The 27,183-nt window shown below is 40.9% G+C and overlaps 1 protein-coding gene across 1 annotated transcript in view; it reads left to right on the forward strand.

Moving 5' to 3' along the window:
- LOC306962074 (transmembrane protein 132D) overlaps positions 1-27,183 on the forward strand; it is a 224,595-nt gene that overhangs the window by 57,599 nt on the left and 139,813 nt on the right. Inside the window, exons 2-3 of the mRNA XM_079555116.1 lie at positions 18,602-19,020; positions 19,507-20,078. Of these exons, the coding sequence (XP_079411242.1) occupies positions 18,602-19,020; positions 19,507-20,078 (991 nt within the window). The remainder of the gene's footprint in view (positions 1-18,601; positions 19,021-19,506; positions 20,079-27,183) is intronic.

Consider the following 27,183-nt stretch of genomic DNA (forward strand, 5'->3'; position numbering starts at 1 on the left):
CGCTGCTTTGGGAAGAGACAATGAAAAGCTGCATCTATTTCGTATGTATCAGACGCTGACAGGCAACCGAGGTCACCATTTGTATTCCGGTCCACGATGCCCAGAATTTATGCATAGGTATGACTTCTTTATGAACGTCTGTGTGTGTGAAGAAGTCAATCCCTCAAAATGATTGAGGTACTCTGACAGGTAGCGGTGATGTTGATGGATGAATTGGTCAGTGGAGACACTAATTTCCGATGGGCAGATAAAAGTCATCTGAATTTTAAAATAAATAATAATGAATGTATGCTTATAAACTTTGTAAAAAAAAAAGAAAATGACATTGTGTTGCAGTGGTCATGCGGGTTGGCACTCTTTAGTGATTTGATCAGTGTATGTCAGCCTGCCATAGCCCACGGGACAGAGCCAATGACACACTGTCCTCATCTGCTCGAACTGTGTGTAAATAATTAATCATTACCATAATTATTTCAAGGTGTACCCTGTGACATATAGGTGCGCTTATCTGCATTATGGACATTTACAAATCTTTGTAGGAAGGCGTCTCTTAGCTTTAAAGGGACTATACGGAGTTTAAAAATGTCAAAATGATGTATTTTCCTCCCCCTACATGTTCCAGCAATGTCGTAAGGGGTAGAATGAGCCCAGACCTATTCACCACAACTGCCTCTAAAATCCTGCACTGTCATTCAAAACGTTGTTACTTCGGGTCCGAATTGCCGTCATGCACGAGCTTAATACAGAAGGTGCAGTTACATGTATGACCTGAGGTGGCAGTAGTGAGTATAAAACGGCCAACTTGCATCTAGCCTCTTTAAAGGCACACCGCGTAGAATTTACTTATAAATAAAATTGAAATACTAGCATTGATTTTATGATAGATCATTTCATCATTGGAAAATTACCTCATAAATGTACAAACAAACATGTGTTTTTGCTGTGAGCGGCTCAGCTCTCCTAAGCGGAGAGAGTGGGTACGTCTCCAGCTCGTCTCCATGGAGATGTGACTAAAGTCAGTAGAATTTGAGATCTAAGTAGCTTAGGTCCTCATCCAAATCCATTCTTTGATTATTCCCTGCAGTAATAGCACATTCTGTGTCGAGCTGGTCAATAGGAGCATGTTTTGCACTAATGGCAACAGTATAGTCCAAAATGTTACACAGTGTGCCTTTAAGGTGAAGAAGAGAAATGTTTTCATTTCAGGAAATTACCACTGCACCACTGTCTTTTCTCTTGTGCAAGTCACAAAGCGAACACTCAAATGTTATCAATGTATGATATGAACGTTTTGTCACGGGATACACCTTGCTCTGGGACAACGGATGAAACCTAGCTCTTTAATTAATTAATTAATTAATTAATGTAGCTTCTAACATCTGTGCAAAACACCACTCAAAGATGTCCTGTTTAACAGGCTAGCTTTTTAGCCTGTTTTTCCTCCTTGTGCCAAGATTAGAGACACTTTATCCATCGTACGCTCTAATCACCGCCATAGCAGCGCACAGCCACACACTATAAGGTGAAACTGTTTAATGAAAATGATCCAACATCTTGAATTACGCATGGCACTGATCAAATATTTGGGCAAGCGCTTGTTACTAATCTGAAGGGAGAGTACCTACACACTGTGCCAGGCAGCTCTGGCACAGGCTACTTTAGGTCAAAAATCTATTTAGTTTGAAAGAGTTTCATGATGTGTTACAAGTAACGGCTTGTGACAGTTTCTGCTTTGTTTCCTAATAAGATTCAAGTTAATTGATAATTAATGATCGTTAATGATAATTAATTAATTTTCCTTCCATAAAAATACATTTTTTGGGTCGGATAGGTTCAAATCATTTTGGGATGCAGTAATAGATTAAATAAATATGTGGTTCATTTGTTAGTTGTTAATCACCATTTGAACAGTCGTGGAGCCTCGGATTAACTTTCTTAACTGTTTCACTAATGAGCAACTCTCTGTGGGAAAACACATTTAAACTTAATTTGAATAAGCCAAGTATGTTGATTTGTTTAGTGATTACAACGTGACATTGTATGTCATTTAGTCTTTTTCTACACACGCAAAAATCTCGTTAAAAAAAAGGAAAAAACTAATTTCTCTCACAGCATGAAAGGTAGGGATTTAATGCATCTACACAAAAATACTCATTAGTGTATAATTGGATAAAACATTGGGTGAGCTTCAGAACAAACAATGAGGACACACTTTTACTTATTAAACAACTTCTGGGGGGTATTTGACTGTGTTTGTGTTTGTAATTTGGCCTTTGGGGTGAGAATTAAGAGCCATGATAGTGAGATGTGGCTGTAAATAAGTCTACCACACTGGCCTCTTTTGGAAGGACGCCAGCCAGTGCTGGAAGCTATTTTTTGTGTTAAAAAGTCGAAATGGTGAGGTGGGCCTGATTTGGCTGAGCACCTGGGCCTGTGGGCAGAGATGAGCGTCTGAAAGTAGAGACTATAATATAAAGTAGGATTAAGATATAAAACATATGTTGTGTTCTTTGTGTTTCAGAATGATGGTTTGATAAATCCAATAAACAGAACAGCAGATTGGTTTGTAACAGATGCGTCCTATAATGCAGAACAAAATATAACTTTGGATCTTGGAATGATAGGATAAATCTGAAAAAAGGGCTTCTAAAAGCTCATTTTGTCCCTGCTCCAGTACATATAGCATTAATCGTATACCTCAGGTGTTTGTTGTCTGTAGTCTTTCAGTCTGGAACACTTCCTACCTCCACCAAGAAATAATAAATGTATGCTTTGCATCTGCCAGTTTGTTTTTGCCCCATAGAGGCCAAGTAAAAACGCAGACTATAACATTTTGTCACTTTGTGATCTTGCAGCTCCTAGACTTAGCACATTGAAGTACGTGGGGCAGAGAAACACTTTTTCCTCCAACCAGACTCCACGACCGGGAAGGGGCCGAGGGAGAGGGGTTGTGAGGGGTGAACATGTGCATTTGTTTTGTTTCGCATTTAAGTTTGGCTGATCCACGCCTCAGCAGGACCGGCATAGGCAACATCTCTTTCTCTTAAGACACAAACATTATTTAGCTCGCAATGGGGTTAATCAAGTTTTTAGTTTGACCTGTGAGAGCCTATAATGCTTAAGGAAGAACACAAGGCATCGCGATGTTGACGAGGAAATGAATGTGAGGCTTCCATCAGCGCACTGCTCTCAGTGCTGCTTGCAAACCACGCCTCAGTCGACCTACAAGCGACGCCGTCTCGCAAGTGGCGCAGGCACATAACGCAATGCAGCGCCACTCACACGATATTCCTATTGTCAGTGAGAGTTTGCGCACTCCTTCTACCAGGCATGAGATTAAAACGAGTATGAAAATGCAACAAAGGTCTGACAAAAATGTGACAAAAAGGAGATGAAAAAGTGACGAAAAAGTGACAAAAACGCATTAAAAAGACAATGAGAAAAAAGTGATGACAATGCGGCGACAATGCGCAGAAAATTATCTGTTTAGATGAGGCTTTTTTGGGTAAAGCTGAATTAGAGAAAATGCACTCGGTTAAGGCCGGGGTTAAGAGGTTAATCATGTTATAAGTTAAAACTAGACAAAAAGCGACAGGAGGTGAAGAAGGATCAACACCAAACATGCTAATGTGCTATGCCGGTTCACACCTCATAAGCAACTCCTGCAGCTGCTCGCTCAATACATGACCTTAAGGAGGTGATGATGAATGCTGGAGTCTGCACGTCATCCAAAAAGAAGAAGAGAGGGAGCGAGTGGAGAAGAGGGAGAAGAGTGAAAAAAAAAAAGATGGTGCTAAAGGTTTATATCGCTCTTAAGGTCAATGTTGGTGAAAGGCTGTGGGGAATGTTGTTAAGAGGGGCCACTGTAATGAATAGAAAATCTACCGACGTGTGTGTGGGCTTAAAGTAACGTGGCATTCAAGACACACATTTTAATAAAATGTCACAGTTAAACAGGGACAATTACAGCTAATAATGTCCCCTCATAAGTCAGAGATACACCTGTAAGTATAGCTTGGAAGAGTTTGTGGCTGTGGACATTTAGACCAACCAGGCATTACAGTATGACCATTAAGGTAGCACTGCTTTGGTCATGTATGTACCAAATGGGCAATTTTGCAGCATGACTGTGTGCAAGACGCATTGAAACCTGACAAGTGGTAACTTTTCAGTGATTTTGTGAATGGCCTATTTGTGATGACTCAGCTCCAGATAGCAATGATCTGCAGTGGCCGGTGTGAAAAGTGGTCCAAGAAATTGTGAACGAGCACAAGCAAATGCAGAGCAAGGGTTGGACACAAAGCCCAAACTGGTTATACTTGTTTTGAAAGCTGTCAAAATTGTGCATAATATTATCTTTATTTTGAGGTTGCATAAGGCTGATGATCATAATTTATGTTACAACCATAAATTGGTCGGAGATTATAGCGCTGCACATGATTGATGTTGTGCTTTGGTGATATTGTGATTTCAGGGGTGTGTTTTTGGATGCCTCGATAAAATACCTGCACCTGTCAGAGTTAATAAAGTCTGTCCTCATGTGGCCTCCGTAGAAATCGATAGCAATGGGGCAGAGAATGACTGATAAACAGGGAATAAGGGACTGTCGACAACAGGGAAGAGTTGAGAAAAGATGAAAAAAAAACAACTCTTGGATAAAAGGAGGAGACCGGTGGAATGGAAAGTGGATGTGGCTGACAGGAGAGAACAGAGGCGATCTCTGTCACAGCGATAATCCCGTGCTCATTAGGACATCAGTCAGATAACTCACAACACGTCGCACTAATTAGAGTGTTCAACAGGAGGCAGATCTGTCTAACCAGATTACACTTGTAAACACATTAATGAAGGATTTAGTACTGTGCGTTATTATGAGTTTAAAAAGTACTTAGGCTACTAGGAAGCACAGGTGTAGAACTAATATATGTTTTCAATAACTCATGACGCCCTTTTACTTAAGCTTTAAAATGTGTTGACCTTGCCAAGCTTGAGCTGGATTCAAATCTCACTACACTTATACCAATTCTTTTAAGCCAAGTGATGTCTACAATAGTGTGGCAGCTTACATCAATTGTTGTCCAAATTCATTCTGTAGATAATACACGCTTGAACACTTGAAGCAAAAGAATAATAGATTATGAACTTTTACCCTGAAAATGGTCTGTCACCCATCCTGTTGGCACTGTAGATATACTTTGGAAGCCCTCTCGATAGTTGGTCTGTTGCAATTTCATTTGACAAGCTTCTTTTTTTTTTTAAAGAGGGGGTATTATGCTTTTTTCAATCACATAGCACCAGTCTATAGCACACTACAATGATGAGCAAACCTTCTGTTGGTCTGTAAATGCAGTAAATTAAAATAACTGCCTTGTATAAAATTGCTCTCTCAAAATGGCTGTAGCGAATGTCTTGAAATAGGCCTCTGTCTCTTTAAGAACCTCTGACCCTTTCCGACACGCCCCCTCCACACGCTGTCTGTGGCATCAGTGGGGAGGGGGTTCTGCTGAGGAGCAGTGGTTGGTTACTCGGCTGGTGACGAAAGCTCGGAGGCGTCTCCAGGAGGTGGGGGCGTTCCGAGGAGGACTCAGGCAAACCTATCCCTAAAATGGCCACCATCAGAGTTTTTACAGATTACTCAAAAATACGTGAATGTGCCAAGGCAACACTTCAGGCATGTTTTTAATGAGGGAATGACATAATAACATGATGTAAAGCTTGAAAAAGTCGATTTAGCATAATACCCCCCCTTTAATAAGAATATCTGTCTCTTGCTATTATCAACAAAGTTTGCACCAATCTGCTTCAGTAAAGCCGATGAAATACAATTTAGAGTTTTACAAATGCATTCATAACACGTTTTTTAATGTAAGCCTTAAAGCGTATCTTTTCAGATCACAGCCCTCAGGCTTCTGTTGTTGTCATAAAATCGTTTTTGATCAGTCTTAAGTAGTTTTGGGGCTACGTTGATGCAACAACCTTTAGGAAAACCCTTGTAATAACAGGCTTCGAGAGCAGTGGCCTTTTTCGTAGTGGAAATCAATGAGTTGCAATTAGATGGTCAATGCACAGTAGCAGAATGCAACAGCACTGATGTATTTACCCTGGAGGTAACCGGCACAAAGGACGTGTTCAAGCAAAAAAAAGACCTGGGTCTTTCTTTGCGCCTGTCCCCTGTCAACGCTTTCCTCGACTCTGTTTAATAAAATGAGAGTTATCACATGTGAGGAGAAAATAAACCACGGTATGTACAACAGTGGCAGTATGGCAAAAGTGGTCATATACATACGTTTCCAATGACATCACGCATAGTTCCAGTGGCCATTTTGAATACCAAAGTAGCATTATGCAGAACTACAACATGTAACAATGTCTCTACTCAGGATGAAAATGAAAGACAACTCATTGACAATAGCATGTCTATGTACTCGTAATCATTGCTCAAGAAGAAGACAGTAAAAACATGTCCCCAGAGATGCACGTTTATGTGATATAACCAGCAAATGTGGCACAGACGTAGCAGCTCTGTCTGTCGAACCACAGCAGGATTTACTGATAATCTGCTTCACTCCTCAGACTAAATTTCACATCAAAGAGGAAACAGAAAACCTTTCTCTGTGATTTGTACAGTTTGTCATGTCAACAGGGTCGCGGTCTGAGTCAGTGTTTAAGCTGCTCAAGATGTTAGCATGCTACCAGTTAGCAACTGTCATCAGTCAATGGCTTTAACACGTCTCACATCTAAGAACACTGAGGAAATACTACAGTAACAGCCCAGCTCTGACCTCTGTCACATGTTGTATCCAAGGCTAGGCAAGGAGTGTGGTGAAGGACTTTCTCTTAGAGAGGTCAGAGCTGAGCTGTTTAAGCTAAATGCTAACCAGTAGCATGCTAACATCTTGAGTAGCTTAAACACTGAGTCACTGGTTTCTTCACATAAACGTGCACACTCTGTGACCGTGTTTTTACTGTTATCTTCTTGAGCAATAATTACGAGTACATAAAATGCCACTGTCAATCAGTTGTCTTTCATTTTCATCCGAGTAGAGATATTGTTACATGTGGCAGTACTGCATAATTCTACTTAGGTATTCAAAATAGCCGCCATAACAACAAAAGTTACATGGCTGAAAGGCATGTATAGTATAGTAAGCCTTTGTTCAGTTCAGTTTGTCAGCAGAGAATCAACATTAGCGCACAATCCCTTGTTCCATCAAACCAACAAAAAAACACACGCTATGTACTGAACAAAATCTAAAATATACACAACATGGGGCAGCAGTTATAATAAACCAGTGAATAAAGAAAAAAGAACATTTCATGAAAATCAATTATCTTTTATTTGTTCTGTTAACTAGAATTTGAAACGACAACAACATAACTCTAACAAGACCTATTTCAGCATAAAGGCCTTTCAATCAACTATTGCACATTTATAATGGAAAGGGCATAGGTTAGCCACAACTACGTATAGCTGTACATTAGCTTGACATTAATAAAGACAACAACTGAGCAGAGCCTCCATGTCCTTGAGTACTTTCTGCTCTTATGCCTTTCACCAGAACAAATACTAACCTTCGCTTCATTTTCCAGACTGTTCACATGCCTTCCTTACGTACTCTGTTTCTTGGGATTGTTCATTTGTTCTCAGTGAAACGCCAAGGGGGCACATGGCAACCTTTTTATCTTTCCGTTATAGTATTCATTCATTTCCCCGCATTTTCCTTCGTTAATGACGCATGTGCACACCCCATGTCCCGCTGAGTAAGCCCACCCGATGTGTGTGTGTGTGTGTGTGTGTGTGGAGTGGGCAGATAATGGTGTATATTAGTCTTGACAACATGCCTCTGTGTTCCCTTTAACCACAAAGGTCAAAATGCAGGGGATGGATCTTGTTAAGGCTCATGTAAGACACAGAGCCGCGTTTTGTTTTCTAACCACACGTTGTTGTTTGTCCTCTCTCTCCCGCCGTACCGTTTCCGCAGCTCGTCTTCCCATTTGTCTCCATTAACTCTTGCTTTGTCCCGCACCATTTTTCTCTGTCCACGCTGTCCTCGCCTGCTCCGTTCGCGTCTGACCTCCCCCGTCCATGATTGCCTTTCATGTTTGCCATGGATCACTTTGCCTGTTGCGGTAAAGTCAAGGCAAGTCAGGATTGAGATCAGAGATGGCTTTCCTTTATACGTCAAGCGCAAAAAAACTTTCAGAGAACTGCGGTCAGGTCAGACATCTTCATTCTCTCTTTTTGGACTTTTAAAGTTGGGAAATCTGTGTTGGTAAATCAAGGCTACAGGTCGAAAAACCCTTTAGCTCAGTTCTTAAAAGCAAGAACTGAAAAAAAGTGGAGTGGCTTTAGAACATGTCTTCAATCCTACGACATTTCTTTTCTATATCGGTCCATTAGGTTTGCTGAAGCTACAAGTTCTTTCGCCTTTTTCTAAGCAGCTTTACACAGTGGCTGCCTAGCTGTGGACCACTGAACGATGGAATTGAATGGCACTAAGTCTCCATGGATTTATCCTTTGGTCACAATTCTAGTCAGGAGATCCCAGGCCAACTCTTAAAAGGGTTTTGTCTGAAAGCTCTGTTTTATTTGTTTGTGTGTGATAGCCTGTGTCTATTTCCGTCGGCTTGCTCTCCTCCACTCAAGAGTTCTTCACCCCTTCAGTAGCTCCTCTCATGTCTCTCCCAGTGGTATGATGACCATTTGAAATAGCTCTTCACACTTGCATGGAAGTGCAACGACCCCCAGCCATCAGAGACATGCTCTTACACTCACTGCATGGAAGAAAACTGTTGGCGGTGGTTGGCGTTTATTTTATGTTTGCTGTCCAGAACCCTCGGATTCTGAGAAAGCCTCAAACTAACAGGGTCAAAATCCGCAAAAATATGATAAAATGTAGAGAATATAGTAACCTCTTGTTTAAAATGAGTAACAACCTATTGTGCTCTGTGACTTTAAAGAATGTCATGTAATTTTCCCAACTACAGCCTGCTCAGATTTTCTTTAGTCTTAACTAATTTATCTGCTCAGTCATTGTACAACTGCAAGACAGTTTTGACACCTGGCGAGTTTTTATTTTTACTCTGGACCTCCAATGATAAAAATATTAAGTAATGTCCTGGCCTGGAACTCATAAGGGCTTTTAGTGGTGCCCGTAACTTGTTGATTTGACTGCATTATGGGGCAGCTATATTTTACACAGTTGTACACTGCAGTAGAATTGATTTTAACCTGTTACTTGCCATCCCTCCTGATCAGGGGGCTCGAGTTAGGGTTAAGGCAGGGGGCGTCGAACTCATTAAAGTTGTGGGCCGACATCCAGCTTCCTTGGCGGGCTGGGGGCCGTATATAATGTAAACAGGAAAATACTATTGAGATTTTTTTTTTTAGAATAAATAAATAATAATGAGCTGTGCTTTTAAAATAGTGCTGATTTGGTCAAATGCCCGGCAGGACTGTAATAAATAACAATAACTGCTTACACTTGTATTTTATTTCTTTACAAGCCTGTGTCACACGTTTCTCAAAGTACACTGTCATTATACTGTAGTTATTATTCATTCACTCCACACTCTGTGGTGGTTAGGTGCTATTGTAGCCACAGCCATGGCCCACATTTACCACATGGCTATAATGTGTTGTTTATATCCTATCTCTTATTATGTCAGTGCCCTCTGCTGGACATTTGTGGAATTCTTTCCTTTCTTAATTTAAGTTTGAATGAGCATTCTGGTTATTTCCTCAAAAAAAGCTTAACTCCACACAGTAATGGGCTGCTAGAGACTTACTCTTTTTGTTGACATACTCAGGAATTTGTGCTCTACAAGTCAGGGGCCGGATTAAATCATCTCGCAGGCTGGATTTGGCCTGCGGGCCATGTTTACTTACCCAGATCTTACACATAGTTTTACTGTAGAAATGAGAAGGTCTTGGCTTTCAAATGAGGTATAACTCTGGCATATAGGCTATAAGGTCTCACGTCAATATGCATTGAGATTTGGATATGCACAATAGCTAACCCTAACTCTAGCCCAGCCAGCAAGACGGTTGCTATAGTCTGGGATCTCATTTTATATCTTTGAGTAGCGGTGAGCAAAGTTATAGCAATGGCTCTGAATTCACAAGGTATTTTGAGCGAAAATGTCTTCCTCCGCATTTCAGACATGTGCAAATCGGACCGCTCTAAAGTCTAACAGTGAGAATTGTTGGCTGTGAGCAGAGTTTCCGATGGCCCTGGCTCATCAGGCTAACAGCAAAGCAAACTATAATATGCAATAATATCACTTAAATACAGGCGTGACTTTTGTCCTCGGAACTCAATCATACCTGGTTATTACCGTGTTCAACACCTCTGCACACATTTTTCACCTTTTTTTCCCCTCCGCCCCCATCTGCTTGCAGATATAATGAGAATCTGGCACCCACATCACAGTGCAGCCACAAGGGCCGATGATTGATATTAAATGATTAGTTGTGACATTGTCTCGCTGACCCCCCTGTGGGACTGGTGTGATAGCAAAGACGTTATAGGAAACACTGCAAGGCACAGAGGGTCATACCGGGAGAAGCTACAAACTAATTCAGGATCGGCCCCACAAATGGAGAAGGAACAGCAGACCGATAGATCAGGATGGGGCCAGATTGGGGCGCTGTAAGGGGGCTCAGGAGGTGCGTCGTGGTCAGCCTGTTTCTGGGGAATTGTGGCTTCGAAAATGACAGATGCATCCATCAACAAGTGGTGTGTGTGCGTGTGCGCGTGAGTGTGTGCGTGTGTGTGGTAAAACTTATTCCACCAGGGTTAGACATTGTTCTTGGAAAATTTCATAGACAAGGACGAGTCTGCAGGTGAAGATTTTACAATTACAGATAGAGACTTGTCATATGAGAAAGAAGCCAATAGGAGATTAAAGCAGCTTTGATTTCTTTTAAATACAAATGTTGTTTGTTCTGGTTCAGACGCTCATTGAACATGACAGTATTATCAAAGAATGGATTAGATAAAATGGTGATACTGAATTTGTTTCAACGGAAAGGTTAATTCAAGGTCAGTAGCTTGACAGAAATTTTATGAGAATAATTGGGAAAAGACCGTTTTTCTCATTTTGGTATTGGAGTCCCATTTGTTTGCTTCATCATTTATATTCCAAGTGCTAAAAGTGCATATGGAAGAAAATAGGGCTGGATATTGCAATACTGTACATCTTTGTAGTGATACGAGTATCGTAGGGCTGTGCAATTAATCGAAATTCAATTACACTTTCGATTATTACACTAGACGATCACAAAAATAGCATAATCGAGAAAAAAAGATTATTAAGGATGCTCTCCCGCTCGTCCATCCAAAGCGCAAAAATTCCGTCCTGCGCGGTTTGTGTGAGGCGTCTGATCAGCCGAAGTACCAGCGCAGCGTGATAGAACTGAAAATAATATAGTACTAATATTTTTTATACCTAACTCTTGAGGTAGCGCTACTGTTAAGTGCTCACCTTGTGATGAAAGGAGAACAGCTGTTTAGAAGCCTCGATATCCTTGGCCCAGGCACTGGTTTTGTTTAGTAGAAAAGTCTAAAACTCTTTTTTAGGAGCAGAAGGAGCTCAAAGCAAACTCTTATTATTTCATGCTGCTGAGATGATTGTTTCTGTTCCCTTCGCATTTCACGAGCTAAAGGCTCATGCTTTGGTCCGACATAAAAACATTAGCGCCGTGTGATGATGTCACATCAGGCTGCGCGGCTCTGTTGGACAGGTGTGAGGGCTGGCCAGCAGGGGGCAGGTCTATCTTATAGTTTTTATTGTCCAAAGAAAATGTAGTCCATAGTTGTTTTTTACAATAATAGTAAAAATGAATAAATAAAATAAAGATTTTTTTTTTTTAAGGCAACAAATAATCGTTTGAATAATCGTGATTTCAATTATTACTAAAACAATCGTGATTATTATTTTTTCTAGAATCGAGCAGCCCTAGAGTATCATATTGGAAGCCATGTACCTTTGATACTCAACTCAGCTCAAATTATATACAAATGTTTTGGACTTAAAGATGATGTGGTTAATACCTGTTTTGGTGCTGACTGGTTTAAACATAAGAGGATACTTATAAAATTTGCGGATTTTAAACTGTTTTGCTCAATGTCTGACTGATATATTGAAAAAAAAAAAAAAAATCAACTTGTGTTTCTCATTCAATTCATTCAGGATAAGCTATTGCAGTTCATTTTAATGATGAATCGCAATACTTATTGTATCAGGTCTATACCGTCTCGGCTCTGGTAGAAACGAAACTGTATCAAAATATGCAGTAATAACTTTTATTAGCTATTTTGTAGAGTAGAACACAAGGAGATTGTAGTCAGTCACTAGGATGGTCTGTCACAGTAAGCTGGGCTCATTATGGGGTCTATCTACTTTCTCTATGGTGAGAGGAGAATTATTGTGAGAGTGTCTGGCTCAAACTAGAAAAACTTTCTTTGTCAATAGTCCCAAGCACAATAAATATAAAGTATGGAGCTTTGAGATTGTACAAGATTTGTACATGTGTAAACAGTTAGTTCTGTGCGGTTCTGTGTACATGTGTAAACAGTTAGTTCTGTGCGGTTCTGTGCGGTTAGTTCTGTGATTACGGACACACATTAACATGTGTGCCCGTAATCAGACGATCAGTAAAAATCCTTTAAAAGTTCTCACAAACCATGCCATATAATTGCATTATAGTTTTTTCAGCTTGCCTGATGCCCCACTCTCCATTTACTCTCGGATTTCAAACCACCTGAACATTAAATTTGCGGCACATCTTAAACATCACTTTTACAAATGGATCCATTATAAGCTTCCCAGACAGGGGCTGTTTCTTGCCAGACTATTGCACTGCGTTTCATAATGTGCAAGGTATCGAGCTCTTCCACAGCCCTTGTACTGATAATTGGCCCCTGCTGACCATTTATGTTAGAACATTTGACCTGGATTCAGCAGTTTTTTGGGTTTACCCAAAACAAAAGATGATACCTGAGGCATTTAAGGGACCCAGCTGAGGTAATCTTTTGTGCTGGTCCTAAACCCGGATTATCGGAAATAGTTGCACTTTGGCTTTCCAGTGTAAAAGCCATGTTATGTAATATTTTGTTGTGGTAGCCCCCAGAAGGAAAGGGTTTTATGGATAAAAAGTACTTTATTTTTGAAGTGGCATACTATTCGAGCTTTAGTGGGATCCAGTTGTATTTCTGTATGGCTATGTCTATATATATATTATATTATATGTATACCTCACTTACAGTGTAAAACAAACAAAGCTTAGTAAACTGTAAGACAGATCGCTGTTGAAAAAATGAGACCTTTCTAGCAATGATAACGTCTTGGTCTCATAGTTCATGGCAACAAAATGTATATTGAAAAGTAGTGATGAATAAATCTTCCTTGAGCGCTGGGCTTGTCTCAAATGCTATTAACACTTGTCCACATAATGTCATCATATACATTTTTTAAATCAAGACTTGAAAATGCTTGCAGTAGAAACAACCACCCCAAAATTCAATCAAAGCTTTGGCAGTTTCACATTTAAAGGTTTTACAGCAAGAGCAAGAAAAGGACAGGAAAAGTCAGATGACGTAACTTGTAGAGACCACAAAAATAAAGTTGGGACTTGTGATAAATTTTGTGCTCAGAAATAGAAAGTCCATCCCTCTCTCGTCAGCGCTCCTCCTTCCTTTCGTTTTTCCACACTTCCCTCTATACATCTGCCCTGCCTGTCTCAGCCCCTGCCACTGCCTCCCATCTCCCTCAGATAGCGCGCCATCTGGGTGATCAATGGACTTCATTCTTTACAGGAAATTCTCCCATGATGGATTTTTCTCCGCCGTGTGTGCTTTTGTGAAATTGTGTCTGCAATTTTCTTCTGTGTAGAGAGGGGAGAAAAAAAGGTTTTGAAAGACACGACAGCGGAGAGATGTCTTTTTGTTTTTCTCATGCGATTTTTGTTAAACGTTAACAAATTCCAGAAGCGGGAAGCACAGTACATGACTGACTGACATGTTATAGGATTGATTGCATTTATAAACTTGGCTTTGCTTTTTTTTTTTATATAGGAATGGGTTCTGTTGTGTCATTCATCAATGCATTCCGGCATTGTTGAGTGGAGGGAGACATACAAAGCTGGTTATACTTTCCAGTAATCCAAACAAAAAAAGATTTCTTGCATTGAACCATGCTAAACATCTTGCTCCTAAATCCAAAAGGGAATTTTGACACGAGGCCAATACCAGTCCTATATACCTGTAGTCCAACATCAAACAGCAGTAACACCATTATCTCCTCCTGTATCTCTCTGAGCTGTCCCCATCTGGCTATAGCTCCTGTGGCCTCTCCCTCCTCCGTCCTACACGCTCTGCTGTGTCTGGATTATTGGCTGTGTTTGTGCTCGGATAAAGAGCCGAACGGGCATTTTTTTTTTCTGGGGGGGGGGGGGGGAGAAGGATCACAGATGGGCCTTGTCAAATCTCTGTGCATCTGGCTTCGGGCCTGTCCAATTTTACCCACACAAAAACACATAGTCTTGAAATCATTGTGTCTATTGCCTATTTCTACAAATGTATTTATATTGATGCGCTCTATACCATTCATCGTGTACAGGCGCTTTTGTTATGAGAGCCGACACAGACGCTCGCTGCAGCAGGACACAGCGGGCACGGACTCCTGTTGTTGCTGCTGCGTGCCAACATAATGATGCCAGGGACTGAGGGCCGTGCCAGCTCTAATGGCAGCCAATGGCATGCCAGTGTGGAGATGCCAGAATTCAGAGGCCCCAAACCTGGTACAAGAGGATATGCTGTAATGCAAGTCTAAGTAGTCCTGTTGTTACTCATGTGAGAGTACCAAGTGTTCTATGAGGTCATGCGGCTTCAGAAGTCATTCAGAAATGTACGAATGAAGTTTTTGGCTGAGATATCAATAGCAATTGGCAATAATGAGTAAATGTAAATGCCAGTTTCATTTGGAAAAAAATAACTTGGAGGATGTTTCTTTTATATAGGCGTATGTATTTGGCTTGATCAAATTATGATGCTTTATTTTAGTAAATATAGCATAGAATAAAATGAAGCTCCTGCAGTTTATCTTTTGGTCAACCATTGCACAGGGGACAGCGCTGTGTCTGAGCACATTTGGTGTAAATTGTGTGTCAGCTGTTGAGGGTCCCTGTCCAGGTTTGGGACATATGCTTCAGGAGACTCCCGTGGACACAAGTGCACACATCTACATGCACACACGCACACACAAAAACACACACACTCTCAGACCAGTGCATGTCAAGGACAGCCAGAAGTTGCTAAAGTGCTGATGTATCTGACCCCGTGACCTACCTGTCAGTCACCTGATTATGAACAGCAGTGAAAATTGATGTTGGCAACATTTCAATATGCATGAAGTGCTGTGACCCTACTTTGTTTTAACATTGGATGTTCTCCGGAGAGAGAGCGGTGCCGATGTAATGTCAAGTACGCTTGGGCCAATGGCTAGATTAAAAAAAAAGTTGAGATAGACCCCATTTACAGATCAAATAAGAATGCAGTATTATTACATGATCTTGGTGGCATTGCTAAGTTGTTAACAGAATGTATGTGTACAGTTTTGCCCATCGAGGGACGCGTGCAGCAAATTAGCTTCTGCTATAAGCACTATGCATACATCAGACTTATGTTACTATGTTTGTCTATGTTTTTGTGTCTGTCCCTACAGTAGAACAATCCTTTATTCTATCCACACTGTTTGATAAGTAAACCAAACAAACAGAAACAGAACAGATGCATGTTATGGCTGCCTTGCTGCCACTTTCACTTTGGGCCTATACATGCAAACTTTAACAAGTTTTCAAATTGCATGCAGCCAATCCTTACTGCATCTTCTCTATACTCCATACCCCCCCTACCCACACACACAGAACTACTGGCTTTCTCATCTGTTTCTGTCTGTCTTCATGCCTATTGCCCCATAACCAAAACGAGGCTGCTTATCCATGTTGCACTGCGGTATTGCTTTATTTCGCTGCTATTATTTTTTCGTGAGGTTTCGCCTCAGTATGCCTCGCCCCAGACAGCGCCACGCCGTCCCTCCCTCATTATATTTTCACACTCGGCTACCCCAGGATGTGGGATGCACGCTGCAGCACAGTTACGCACTGTCCCACTTTGGTATTTGTGCATCATCTGTGCCACCATGGGGTCCTCAGGGTGTCATGATGGAAATCCGCCAGCTTTGGCCGGAATATTTGTAACACTTTGAAATTGTGTTGTTTAAAATATTGCGTTTGAGATCCCCGCACCGGGTCAGAACTTTTTTTTTTGTACCAGTACCAAGGATGCAAACCAAGATGGAGGGATGGATAACTTGGTTTAAGGGATGAGAGATTTTAAAGTATTGGGATTGCATTTAAGCAACGTATTAACTATTAAACTATCTATCTGTTTGAAGTTTTTTTTTCTATTTGTCCAGTGCGCAGATGTGAAAACTGCAGACTAATCTTAACACCTTTAGGAGAGAGCGCAAACAGTGGCCAAAATCGAGCCAGAGTTGTTCCCATGTGTAAGATGTGCCTAGTTGTTAAAAGTGTGTTTTATCTATCGCAACCTAAAAGCCCCCTATGGACAGGAGTTGAAAAATTGTTATGTGCTATAATACTTTTAAACAATGCATCTGGTTCGTCCAATGTTAATTGCTATGTCCATAATAAATAGCAAATAAAAAGTACATGTGTAGACGATTCCCCTTCTCATTTGCCAAAACGGCTGCAGTCTGCACATCCAGCCTCTGTAACAAACCGAAATGCCTGCTTTTCATTAAGGATATGTGAGGTGACATTGTTATTCATAGTCTTTCAGGGATGCATTAGTTCAAACACTTGTACTTTACAAGTCATGAATACGTTGTAGAGCATAATGCTGAGTCTAGCACCGGATGAATAGCAAACAGGGACCGGGAAGGGAGGAATCTCGTGCCCTTCTTTTCCCCCGTAAAATGAGACGCGACGACAAAAAAAAAAATCCCGTAATCCCAAACTATAACCCCACAATATTGTTTGGAAAATGAAAACTACATGTAAATATATGGAAGCCAACTGTCAAAGAGCAATCTCTACATATACAGTACATGGTGGTGTAATGCGTTTTGAATGGGGGATTTAAAACGTGTGATGCATTATGGCTGGGTGCCGTGGGTTTGCTGAGGCTATCACATTCACAATCACAGACTTCTTAGCGGGAATGTGTTTATGCCTATATCTACTGTTGTAGGAGAACTGTTGAAACGCGGTGCACTGTGGTGTGCGCCTGTGTCAGCGGCTTGTAATGCATGTGTGAATTTATGGCGGAAAGCTGATACGCGCTCGCATGTATTTAGATTACATTGTGCTCAAAGCCAATTCATTTCACAGGTCAATGGGTCTATAGGGCTGCTTGTGATGACGAGGATTATTAGGAAATTCCCTTTCAAATTATTTGTGTGCGACAGAAGTGACTGTTTTGCTTCTACCAAGGCAATTATATTTATTGTCATCACGCGGAGAAAGGTCCAGAAGGTCAAGCACTTGCCAAAGCAGAGCAATCATCATCAACGCAAATCGACATGAAATATGTTTTATTTTTGCTGTATTTTTTAGATTAACTGTTTAACCCCCACCTTAACCAAGCACATTTTCTCCAGTTCGGGTTTACCCAAATCTAAAAGGTTCCTGCCTTTAGAGCTTACAACCTACAGGCCAGTGTAACGCCTCGTATGAAAGCTGAGACCTACAAAACTTTCTCGCATTGTCGAGTTTTTTGTCCTGTTTTCTTCACTTGTTCATTGCATTTTCGTCGACTTTTTGACACTCTTGTTTTTTTCCTTGCTTTTTCATCACTCTTTTGTCATGTGTTTTTGCCCCTTTTTTGTATTGTTGTTGTTGCTTTTCCAGCATGTCTTTGTTGCTCTTTTTGGGTGTTAAAGTGATCAAATTCACCACGTGGTTCCTTGTCATGATAAAAAATTTGAAGTTCGATTTATTGAGGCAAGAAAGTATCGCGATAAACGATATTATTGACTCTATAGATACTAGATACTGTCAACTCTCCGGCATAAAAATGGCAGTAAACCTTTGTTCTAAAAGTGCATAATCATATCCTAAAATACCACACAAGGTGCAATAAACATGAAATATAATGTATAATTTAACTTAATTTGCTTCAGTTAGAAATCAAAGTTTTATGAAGAAAAAATAGGGGTGGAATGCTAGTAAATGAACGATAAATATCGAGCCCAAAAATGTATGTGTTATTTGTTGAACGATAAGTCAATATAGTAATTATCGTGACAGCCCTAGTTATTACAGTGTCAAATTATTCAAATTCACCAACATGAATGCAGCAGATACTGTAATTTGAAATATTAGTTAATATTAGTAATACTAGTAACCAAGTAACGTTGATTCTGTGATTGTCACAATGAAGAAATTCTGTATACGGTCATGTTTGTGAAATGTGTATTGTTAGTGACAAAGCAAAAAGGCTGCGCAATAACTGATAAATCTAGGAAAATGAATCAGTCTTTACATATCATTACCTCTGTTCTCCCTCTTGTGCAGTGTCTGAGAGCGGGGCAGCAGCACCAGGAGGGGGTCCGGGAGCAGCACAAGACTCTCTACAGCCGCGCTTTTCCTCCTCCCTGCCCACCTACCTCCCGGCACAGTGCCAGCTGAGCGGAGCCGACTCTGCCTTCTTCCTGCGTGAAGCCAACCAGGAAGTGATGAGGAACGGCAGCCTCTCGTCGCGCACCGAGCCCTTCTTCCTGCACCAGCTGGAGGCCGGTGTGAGCGCGCCCCACTCCATGCCCGCCGTCAACTGCAGCTACGCCAACCTGAGCGCCGAGCAGCCAATCCCAGTGGAGCTGCTGCAGGGGACCCCGCCTCATCTCAGCCTGGGGGCCAATCAGGTGACTCTCAACTGGAGAGTCAAAGGTCACATCGTTGTGTCCAGAGTGGGGTCCGCGCGGCCATGGATACAGGTATTTTGAAAGCACACATAACTTTGATATGAGGTAAACATCCATTGCTTGAGATACTGCTGGTCAAGTAACCACAATAAAAGTGCTCAGTCAAATTATTACTGAAGTGAAAACTTGGTTGTTATTTTTTTTTTTTAGTACATTTAGCAGAAAGTGCAAAGCAATTTATAAATGTATGAATAATAACCCTGCAGCTTCAAAAACAAGAACATCCCGAATTCCTCACTAGTTTGGCAACAGGACCGGGACAAATGTTCTTCCTTGCTGTGAGTAAGGGCCATTGACATCTGCACAGTGCCACCTACTATGGTGGAGTGTTCATCATGAAAGAAAAAACATGCAGCCTGGGCGACAGTGGTGTACTTGGTAGAGCGTCTAAGAGTTCTCGCTTACTTCTTGTATATTTACCAGGTGGCACCTGTAGATCTTCAAACGCTTTCACAGGACAAAGTATAGCGCTCTCATTGTTTGTTTCCTCTGTGCCAGGTCCTATTCTACCTGGTCGGGCGGCGCTGGGACGAGCCTGACCCCCTCCCCCTGAACCTCCTCCCATGCGTGCGTGCTGTAGCGATCCGTGATCACAGCGACACAGCGCCATCTGCTGGCTGCCGGCTGCTGGGACCATCTGGCATCTGCGTGGTGCGTCTGGAGATCCCCCCAGCTTGGTTCACACCTCCGCAAGTGCGAAGAAGACCTCCCGAAGTCTCCTTACCCTCCCTGGACATTTACTACTCCATCATACCAGCAGATGGCGTGGGTCCTGAATGCCCTTCCATCGTTAACGAGCCGTGGAAAAGTCCCAATGTGGGGCCTCTTGGGGGCCTGGGATTGGGCCTGGGGGGACAGTGGAGCCCTCTGGTGGAAGGAGGGCTTCAGGACATGCAAAAGGTTGGCTCGGTGGCGATGACAGTCGGCCCCGTCTCAGCTAAAGGAGACAGATTGAGGCTGGATGAGAATGTGGAGGTTCTGGTGCCACCCAGTCCCGTAAGGCTTGGCAAGACGGTGTCATTCGGAGTCTTCATGAAGACGGATTCGACAGTGGAGCAGTTCACCCTCAGGTGGGAGCGCACACGCTTGAAAGCAACGGCACATTAGTTTTGTGCAATCACAGCGCACCTCTCACAGTGCACCTCTCTGGTTGATGGAGAATCCAGTGGTTTAGACATTTATATGAATGAAAAAGGTCAGGTGTGCCATGTTTCAAAGTAAAACTAGGTTTTTCTAACCAGTGTGCATTTAAATAAAGCTAAGATGATTTTTAGTTCAGCGAAGAATAGCATAATAATGGTACAGATTGATAGAGCAAGATAAATGACTTGTAAGAATAGCTATGAAAAACATGATGCCAACGTCTAGATAAATTATACTTGGCAGATATATGTCGTAAAGATATACAGTATATAGATAGAGTAAATGAGCGGTATAGTATAGTATAGTTGCAGAGGTAAGGATCTCAGTGCCAAACTCTATCATAACTCGCTGTCATTACATCCTCAATATTGATTTCTTTTATGATGTGTGTGGTGATGCATGGCCTGTTTCAGGTGCAGGCGCGTCTGCAGACCGGTCTAGACGTCTAGAGTTTAGTTTGGTTTGGAAACTGATTTATTTTGTCCTCATTTTTTGTTAGAGCGTCTGCTGATAAAATATACAAATTTAGACCTACTTCAGACCAACATTAGACCTTGTGGCACTTGGGAACCCACTGCTTCTTAGGTGATGCTTGATGTCAGCAGTTTGAAAACCACTGTTGTGTATCTATATTCTTGGCATGTATAGGACAGACCTTTTTACAGATAACTGTTAAATATTTGGAGAAGGAGCTTTTCATACAACCACAATGATTGTCAACAATATATTTTAGGTCCGAATGCTGCATTGTGTTGCTTTACCACCTGCGCTTCACTTGTTGTTTGGCTTTCTTCCTTCTGTCCCAATGCACCACTCCTATCTCTCTATTTCCTTCTTTCATCTTTGCTTACTGCTCTCATCTCCGAACACTGCCGCCTCCAGAGGTTGATGGCTGTCACCTTTGTGTACCCAGCCTCTTTCAGGAGCCAGTAATGCAAATAACACCTTCATGAATATTCATTGCAAGCAGAAGAGAAGAAACCACAGAGAATGAGAAGCAGGAGGAGTCTCTTAGAGGAGACTGCCAAATGAAAGCCAAAAAAAAAAATAACTTGACTGATTTTCACAAACACAGGAACCAAAATCCCTCTCATTTAATTCCGATGTGACGCGAGAGGTCACCTACGCTTCCCAACAAAGGCGGTGATATAATTGTATATTTTGTTTACTGCTCTGCTGGCTGAAAATAAGTTTCCAACCCCGTGATCTGCTGTAAGAATGCACATCTGCATCCCATCTCTGCCTCATCATGCCACTGACTTCAAGGATTCAGGGCTGACAAATGTGACAGATGTGCAAATGCATCATTGTATCCTAAGAACAGCCCAGCCTGTTCACAGGGAGACCGTGCTCAAAACGTGCTAACTTTTGCACCGAAATAAAACACATAACTGCCCTTTTTTTGCCGGCTACTGTACACGAGGACCACACAGACATTGTTTTGCTAGAAAATAGTCAAAATTCTGCAATGTGTAGCTGCTGTTAGCTCTAATTTAAATTAAGCTGATATACATTTTTACATTAGCATTGCACATTTTTGACCAAATATTTGGTTAATTGCGCTGTTTGCGAAGATAGTGGGACCAAATCTTTGTCTTCAGTGCTGTGAGCGGCTCACCTCTGCTAAGAACCTGACTCGTACTGGGAGTGGGGACGCCTAGCTTGTCGCCATGGAGAAGATATCGATTAAAGGCAGCCAAATATGAGATTTAAATAGGTCAGATCCTCATCCAAATCCATTCATTTCTGTGTGGCTGGTCATTAGGAGTATGTGTCATATCCAAAATGTTACACAGTGTGCCTTTAAAGAAAAATATTTAAAGGAAATAAATAAGGCTAGTAACTAGATGTTTTCACACCAAGGAGCTCTTGGAGACAGTCCCTGAAACCCTCCAGTCCCTGGAATCCCCTATGCTCCTTTGCAGTGCACAGGATCAGCAGGACTAATCAGACTTGGCAAAAGTTTACAAAAAAATATATAAGTTAAGTTAAGTTATACTGGATTAATCTCTGTAGAGAAATCTCTGTAGAGAAATTGGTTCTCTGCATTTGACCCATCCTCAGTGTCGCATGGGGCAAACTGTAGGAGCAGTGAGCTGCCAGCTTGGGCCGGCACTAGGGGACCCATCTCCATGATGTGGAGCCAGGCTGGTGGTCAGAAACACCTGGCTGGAGGATTAACCTATTGCACATGTTTTTTTAACCTACCACTAACCTACGCAGACACGGAGAACATGCAAACTCCACACAGAAAGGCCCCGTCCAGGTGGGAATCTAACCCGGGACCTTCGAGCTGTGAGGCACGAGCACTAACCACTGTGTGGAGTTTCACAAAGTGAAGATTAAAGTGGGTGAGCCCAACTGATTTGAAATTAACAGCTGGTATGTGCATTTTTAATAAATATTCAAGGATAACTGCAGGCGATAGTTGCAACGTTTCCAATGTACTTGCATGTAGAGTTCCATGGTCTGACTAGAAAGAACTACTCCCAGGGTTGGAGCAGAAATAGTTCCTCCAAAGGTGAGCCAGGACCCAGTTCTCCCATGTCCGACAGCAATCAAAAGTGGGGCTGGTACTTCATCTCTTAACCTCTTAACCTCCACCTGAACAGAGTCCATTTTCTCCAGTTTGGCTTTACCCAAATCTAAAAACTTCTTGAAAAAATTAGTGATGAAAACACAACAAAAAAGCAATAAAGGAGGAACAAAAGAGCGACAAAAACACGACAACAAAAAAACATAAAAAAGCGATAAAAAAAGTTTTGTAGGTCTTAGCTTTCAAATGAACATTTATAGGCTGTGAGCTCCAGTCAAGAAGCTTTTAGATTTGGGTAAAGCCAAACTGGAGGAAATGCGCTTGGTTAAGGTGGGGGTCTAGAAGTGAAAAATACCAGGAAATGTAAAACTCATATTTTGACCATCTACAACATACAACACTTACAATTATTTTAACAAAGACAGCAGATGCTAAGTTTGAAGTTTTAAAGCTTCCTACCTATACAACTGCCTTTTTAATCTCTCAGTGATAACACATTATGATACAGTATATAGTTATCTATTTATTAGTCCAATTGCTCACACTGACTGAACATGTGGGCAACTGGCAAACAAGTACAGCCCGAAGGGACAAAAAATTAGCTGCAGTTGTTGAGGTAGTGAAAGCACAGAGGATGATGTGTCACTAAAATTTGCAATAAAGTTCCCGAAGTAGTTATTTCTGTTCCATACTTTAAATTATCATTGGCTAATTAGTCAGTAATATGTAATAACAGCTCTTACATACTTATACTTATACCCATTTTGACAATACCTTTGCTGTGATTTGTGTTCAAGCACCACACACAATGAGATGACATTTTCTTTCCTCCCTTCTCCACCTTCAGATCGCATGTAAATTCATTGAATTTTTTTTTCTATTTGCGAGTTTGAAACAAACAAACGAAGAAACTAAAAACCCTTGCTTGTGTGTCCAATATGAAAAGTGTGTGTGGTCGTCCCTCCCTGCAGCTCTTGGCCCCTGCCCTGATGCACAGTCTGGTGGATAATCTCCCATGTTGGAGGCACCGTTAGACATGTAATAATCCTTAAGTGGATGTCAAAGCTGTGTGAGATCCGATGTGTGTGTGTACTAATACCCCTTAAGTGTGTTCCATCACTTGGGGCTGATGTGATTATGATAAACTGTTCGCGAGATGGAGAGACACGCAGGGAGGACGGCTAAGGAGTATGTGACGTTCATGACCAAATTTGATTTCTTGAACAGCTCTGAATTTCACACTGAATAAACCCCAAGAAGCAGCAGAGCAGGTATCACAAAAAACCTTTTGGCCAAAAAAAACATTGGCATTGCAGTTGTTGTCTATTTTTCTTTAATTGTGTCTTATTTAAAAGCGTTTTTGGAGCAGTAAGGTGCTGGAGCAGTTGATGAAATGAACCAATTTCCACTCCAGGTCTGAGGCCACTCTGTTATGAGGGTCTTCACCAGTTTACCTTTGGGACTGATTTGGTAAAGAAGGGTCAGCAAGTTAGTTTAGTGTTTTGTTCCACTTTAAAAGCTCAAGCAAGTGAATTTAAAAAGCCTAAATCCCATCAGTACACACTGTAAGTGAAGCTCTGTCTTCTAGATGTTACAGTCAATTAAACATGCATTTCCTAAATTGGACCTGGCTGCTCTCCCATATCTCCTGTCACTATGTATGGAGTCTGACACAACTTTACACCGATGTCAATTAGTGATGAGATTGCTGTAGCAGTCAGCAGAGGACGACTCTGGCAGTGAAATGTAACTTTACTGTCACTGTCACCGTGTCTCTACACTTGTGCAAACCATTATCATAGAAAATGATAGAGAATGAAATGGGCAGTTTATAAAATTGAGAATTCTGGAGAAGTTGATGTGCGAATGCTATGTGTTTTGAGCTTCTATCATTCTTCAGTGTATCAACTTCAGTGATTATTTTTTATTTATGCTGCTGATATGCACTGTATCAATAAGATCCGTTTCCCCATATCCATCTTTTTCCAACAGAAACGATCTTGGCTTTTAGACTTTGTTTGTATTACATGTGCCAACTTTGTGAATGTTTTTATAGTTCCATATACTTAAGCTTGGTATCAGCAATGTGGCGGCCTCGCTGCAGAAAGTGCATTAAAGACAGAAACGTTTTATGAAACCTTGACAAAGGCAGAGATCCATTACTTTTCATTACTTACCGTGTACATTGCGGCTTTTATTTTCCAGCAACAATGAAACATAATTTCTGCTTTACTTTCCCATCATTTATGAATAAAAATGCAATTACATCCATATCTTTGACAATGTGGTTTTAATGCACCTTTTATACGTGAGGATGTCTGCTCATTGTGCTGTTCCTTGTGTTTGTGTATCCAGGTGACCGGTAATTGTTCCATCTGATTCTGACTGCTCAAGTGGCACTCTAAATAATGTCATAAAACAGTGTGTTCTTGTTCTTAGGTGGTGCATCTTTTCTTTACATTTTGAAGCATATACGTATATAGTTTTATATTACTGAAAGAAATAATTCATCACATTCATTACCTTGAAAGGATCTGCCAAATGAATGAATCAAACAGTAATTCATTCATATGTTGTATGTTCTCAATTAAGGATGTACATTTAAAAACTCAAGAAGCAGCTATTCAAAATGAAAACTGATAAAATAAAGCTTTGTTCAAAAGTCATGCAGGTTTCCAGTAAAAGGTACCAGTGTGATCCAGCTTTCTGATACCGATACTGGGGTTTGAGTATTTGTCGATATCCGATATTTACCGATACCAAAGCACTTTCTTAAAAGTGGTTTTATCTGAGTGAAAAATTTAATTGACTCTTTTCTCCATTTTAAGATCAATAAAGTCATATTTTATTGACATGATGTTATAGATCAATTATCAATTATATCTATTCATAAACTAATGATAAACATTAAACAAGGATCACTGGACTTTTCTACACTAATGATCCTTGGGTAAATGACAGGCTTTAGGTTACATTAATATAAACAACTCACATGAAGTGATCTGATCATTACAAATATGTTAGATTAGTTATTTCTTATAATAATGATACAAACACTTGGCTTCGGCAGTGGTTTTATTGTATTAGGCTAATTTAGATATTTCTATCATAGCTTCTGATCCAGCCTTGATTAGTTTTCGTTAGCATTAGCATGCACCTACTAGCTTTAGCATGTTATTGCTAGCGCCGCATTTGGGGCGGCGATTAAGAATACATTTGTGGAGGTTAAAACTAAATCAGTGATTGAATTCTTGAGTTCTTAGCTTAAAAATGACATACAGCATGCCTATATTTACTTAGATTTAGGTGATAAAAGTTGTGTTTTATGGTGCTGGTATTGGTTCAGTATCGGATATTTGTAGCTGATACCCGATATTGTATTTTTTCCAGTATTGGCTTCGATATCTCATACCAATATGGGATTGGTGCATCCGTAATTTAAATAGATAACCTAAAACCTGTTAAGTTTTGATAGCGGTGGTTGTAATACAAAGACAAGTAACCACCGAACCATGCCAAAGTGTAATCTAGTTTGCTACCCTTTCTGTTCATTTAATTTGCTCATCTGACAAGATAGTCTTAAGGTAAGTGAGAGTATTTTTGCAGGCTATTGAAGCATGCGCTCAGATTCCTACTGTGAAGAATGGTGCCTCAGAGGGAAGATGTGTTGTTGCCGTGTGCTGTGCCGCTACTGTTAGAGAGTCTATTGAGTGTAATGCATACCTCAGGTCTGAGCAGTGGGGGACAGGCCATTCACGGATACAGCACAAGGTGAAGACATGGCGAGATAAAGAGTTTTGTCTGAAGAGCAGGTGCCTGTGGTGGAACAAAAATAACCTCAGAACACGTCTCTGCGTTATCAAGTTTAGCGATCATCAAATGCTGTGTAAAACATGTAATCCTGTCAGCTAATGTCAGAAACAAAAGCGCGCTTACAAAATGTTTGATTCTAAGTCTCCTGGCTGTCATGCACATATCAGAAATAGTCTATTGTCAATCATCACTGATGGTTGGGGTTGGCGTATTTTTAACAACAACAATTTTGTAAGAATGGTTTTTATTTGTTTGTTCCAATGTTTTATTTCCCAGAAACATCCCATTTGTTTTCTCCAGTAATCACACTAAGCCATTTTCAATGTACTACAAGTTTCATTATTGTGTGGGAGTAAACAAGGCCAAGGAGTGATGGCATCTGTTTAATCTGGAAGAGTTTCCTCTCCCCAGACACTTTCTTTAGCTTTTCCTACAGAATCTATTGTACTTGCAGTATGTATGTGTTGAATAGTAATTATGATGCATGTAGAAAGATCACCAGATTACGAAATAGTTACTAAGCTGCAAGTCCTCAGAAAAGTACACTTTCAAATATTTCTCGAAGCCACTTCCTCAGATTGCCTGTCAGCCCCGTCTTTTCCGTCCATTCTTGTAAGAAAAGGTAAAAAGTCTGACTCCTCACAGTTCCAGAAGGAGTACTTTTGAATGTGCAGATGTGCCCG

Source organism: Gobius niger (genome assembly GCF_951799975.1).
Source record: "Gobius niger genome assembly, chromosome: 1".
Classification (NCBI taxonomy): Eukaryota; Metazoa; Chordata; class Actinopteri; order Gobiiformes; family Gobiidae; genus Gobius; species Gobius niger.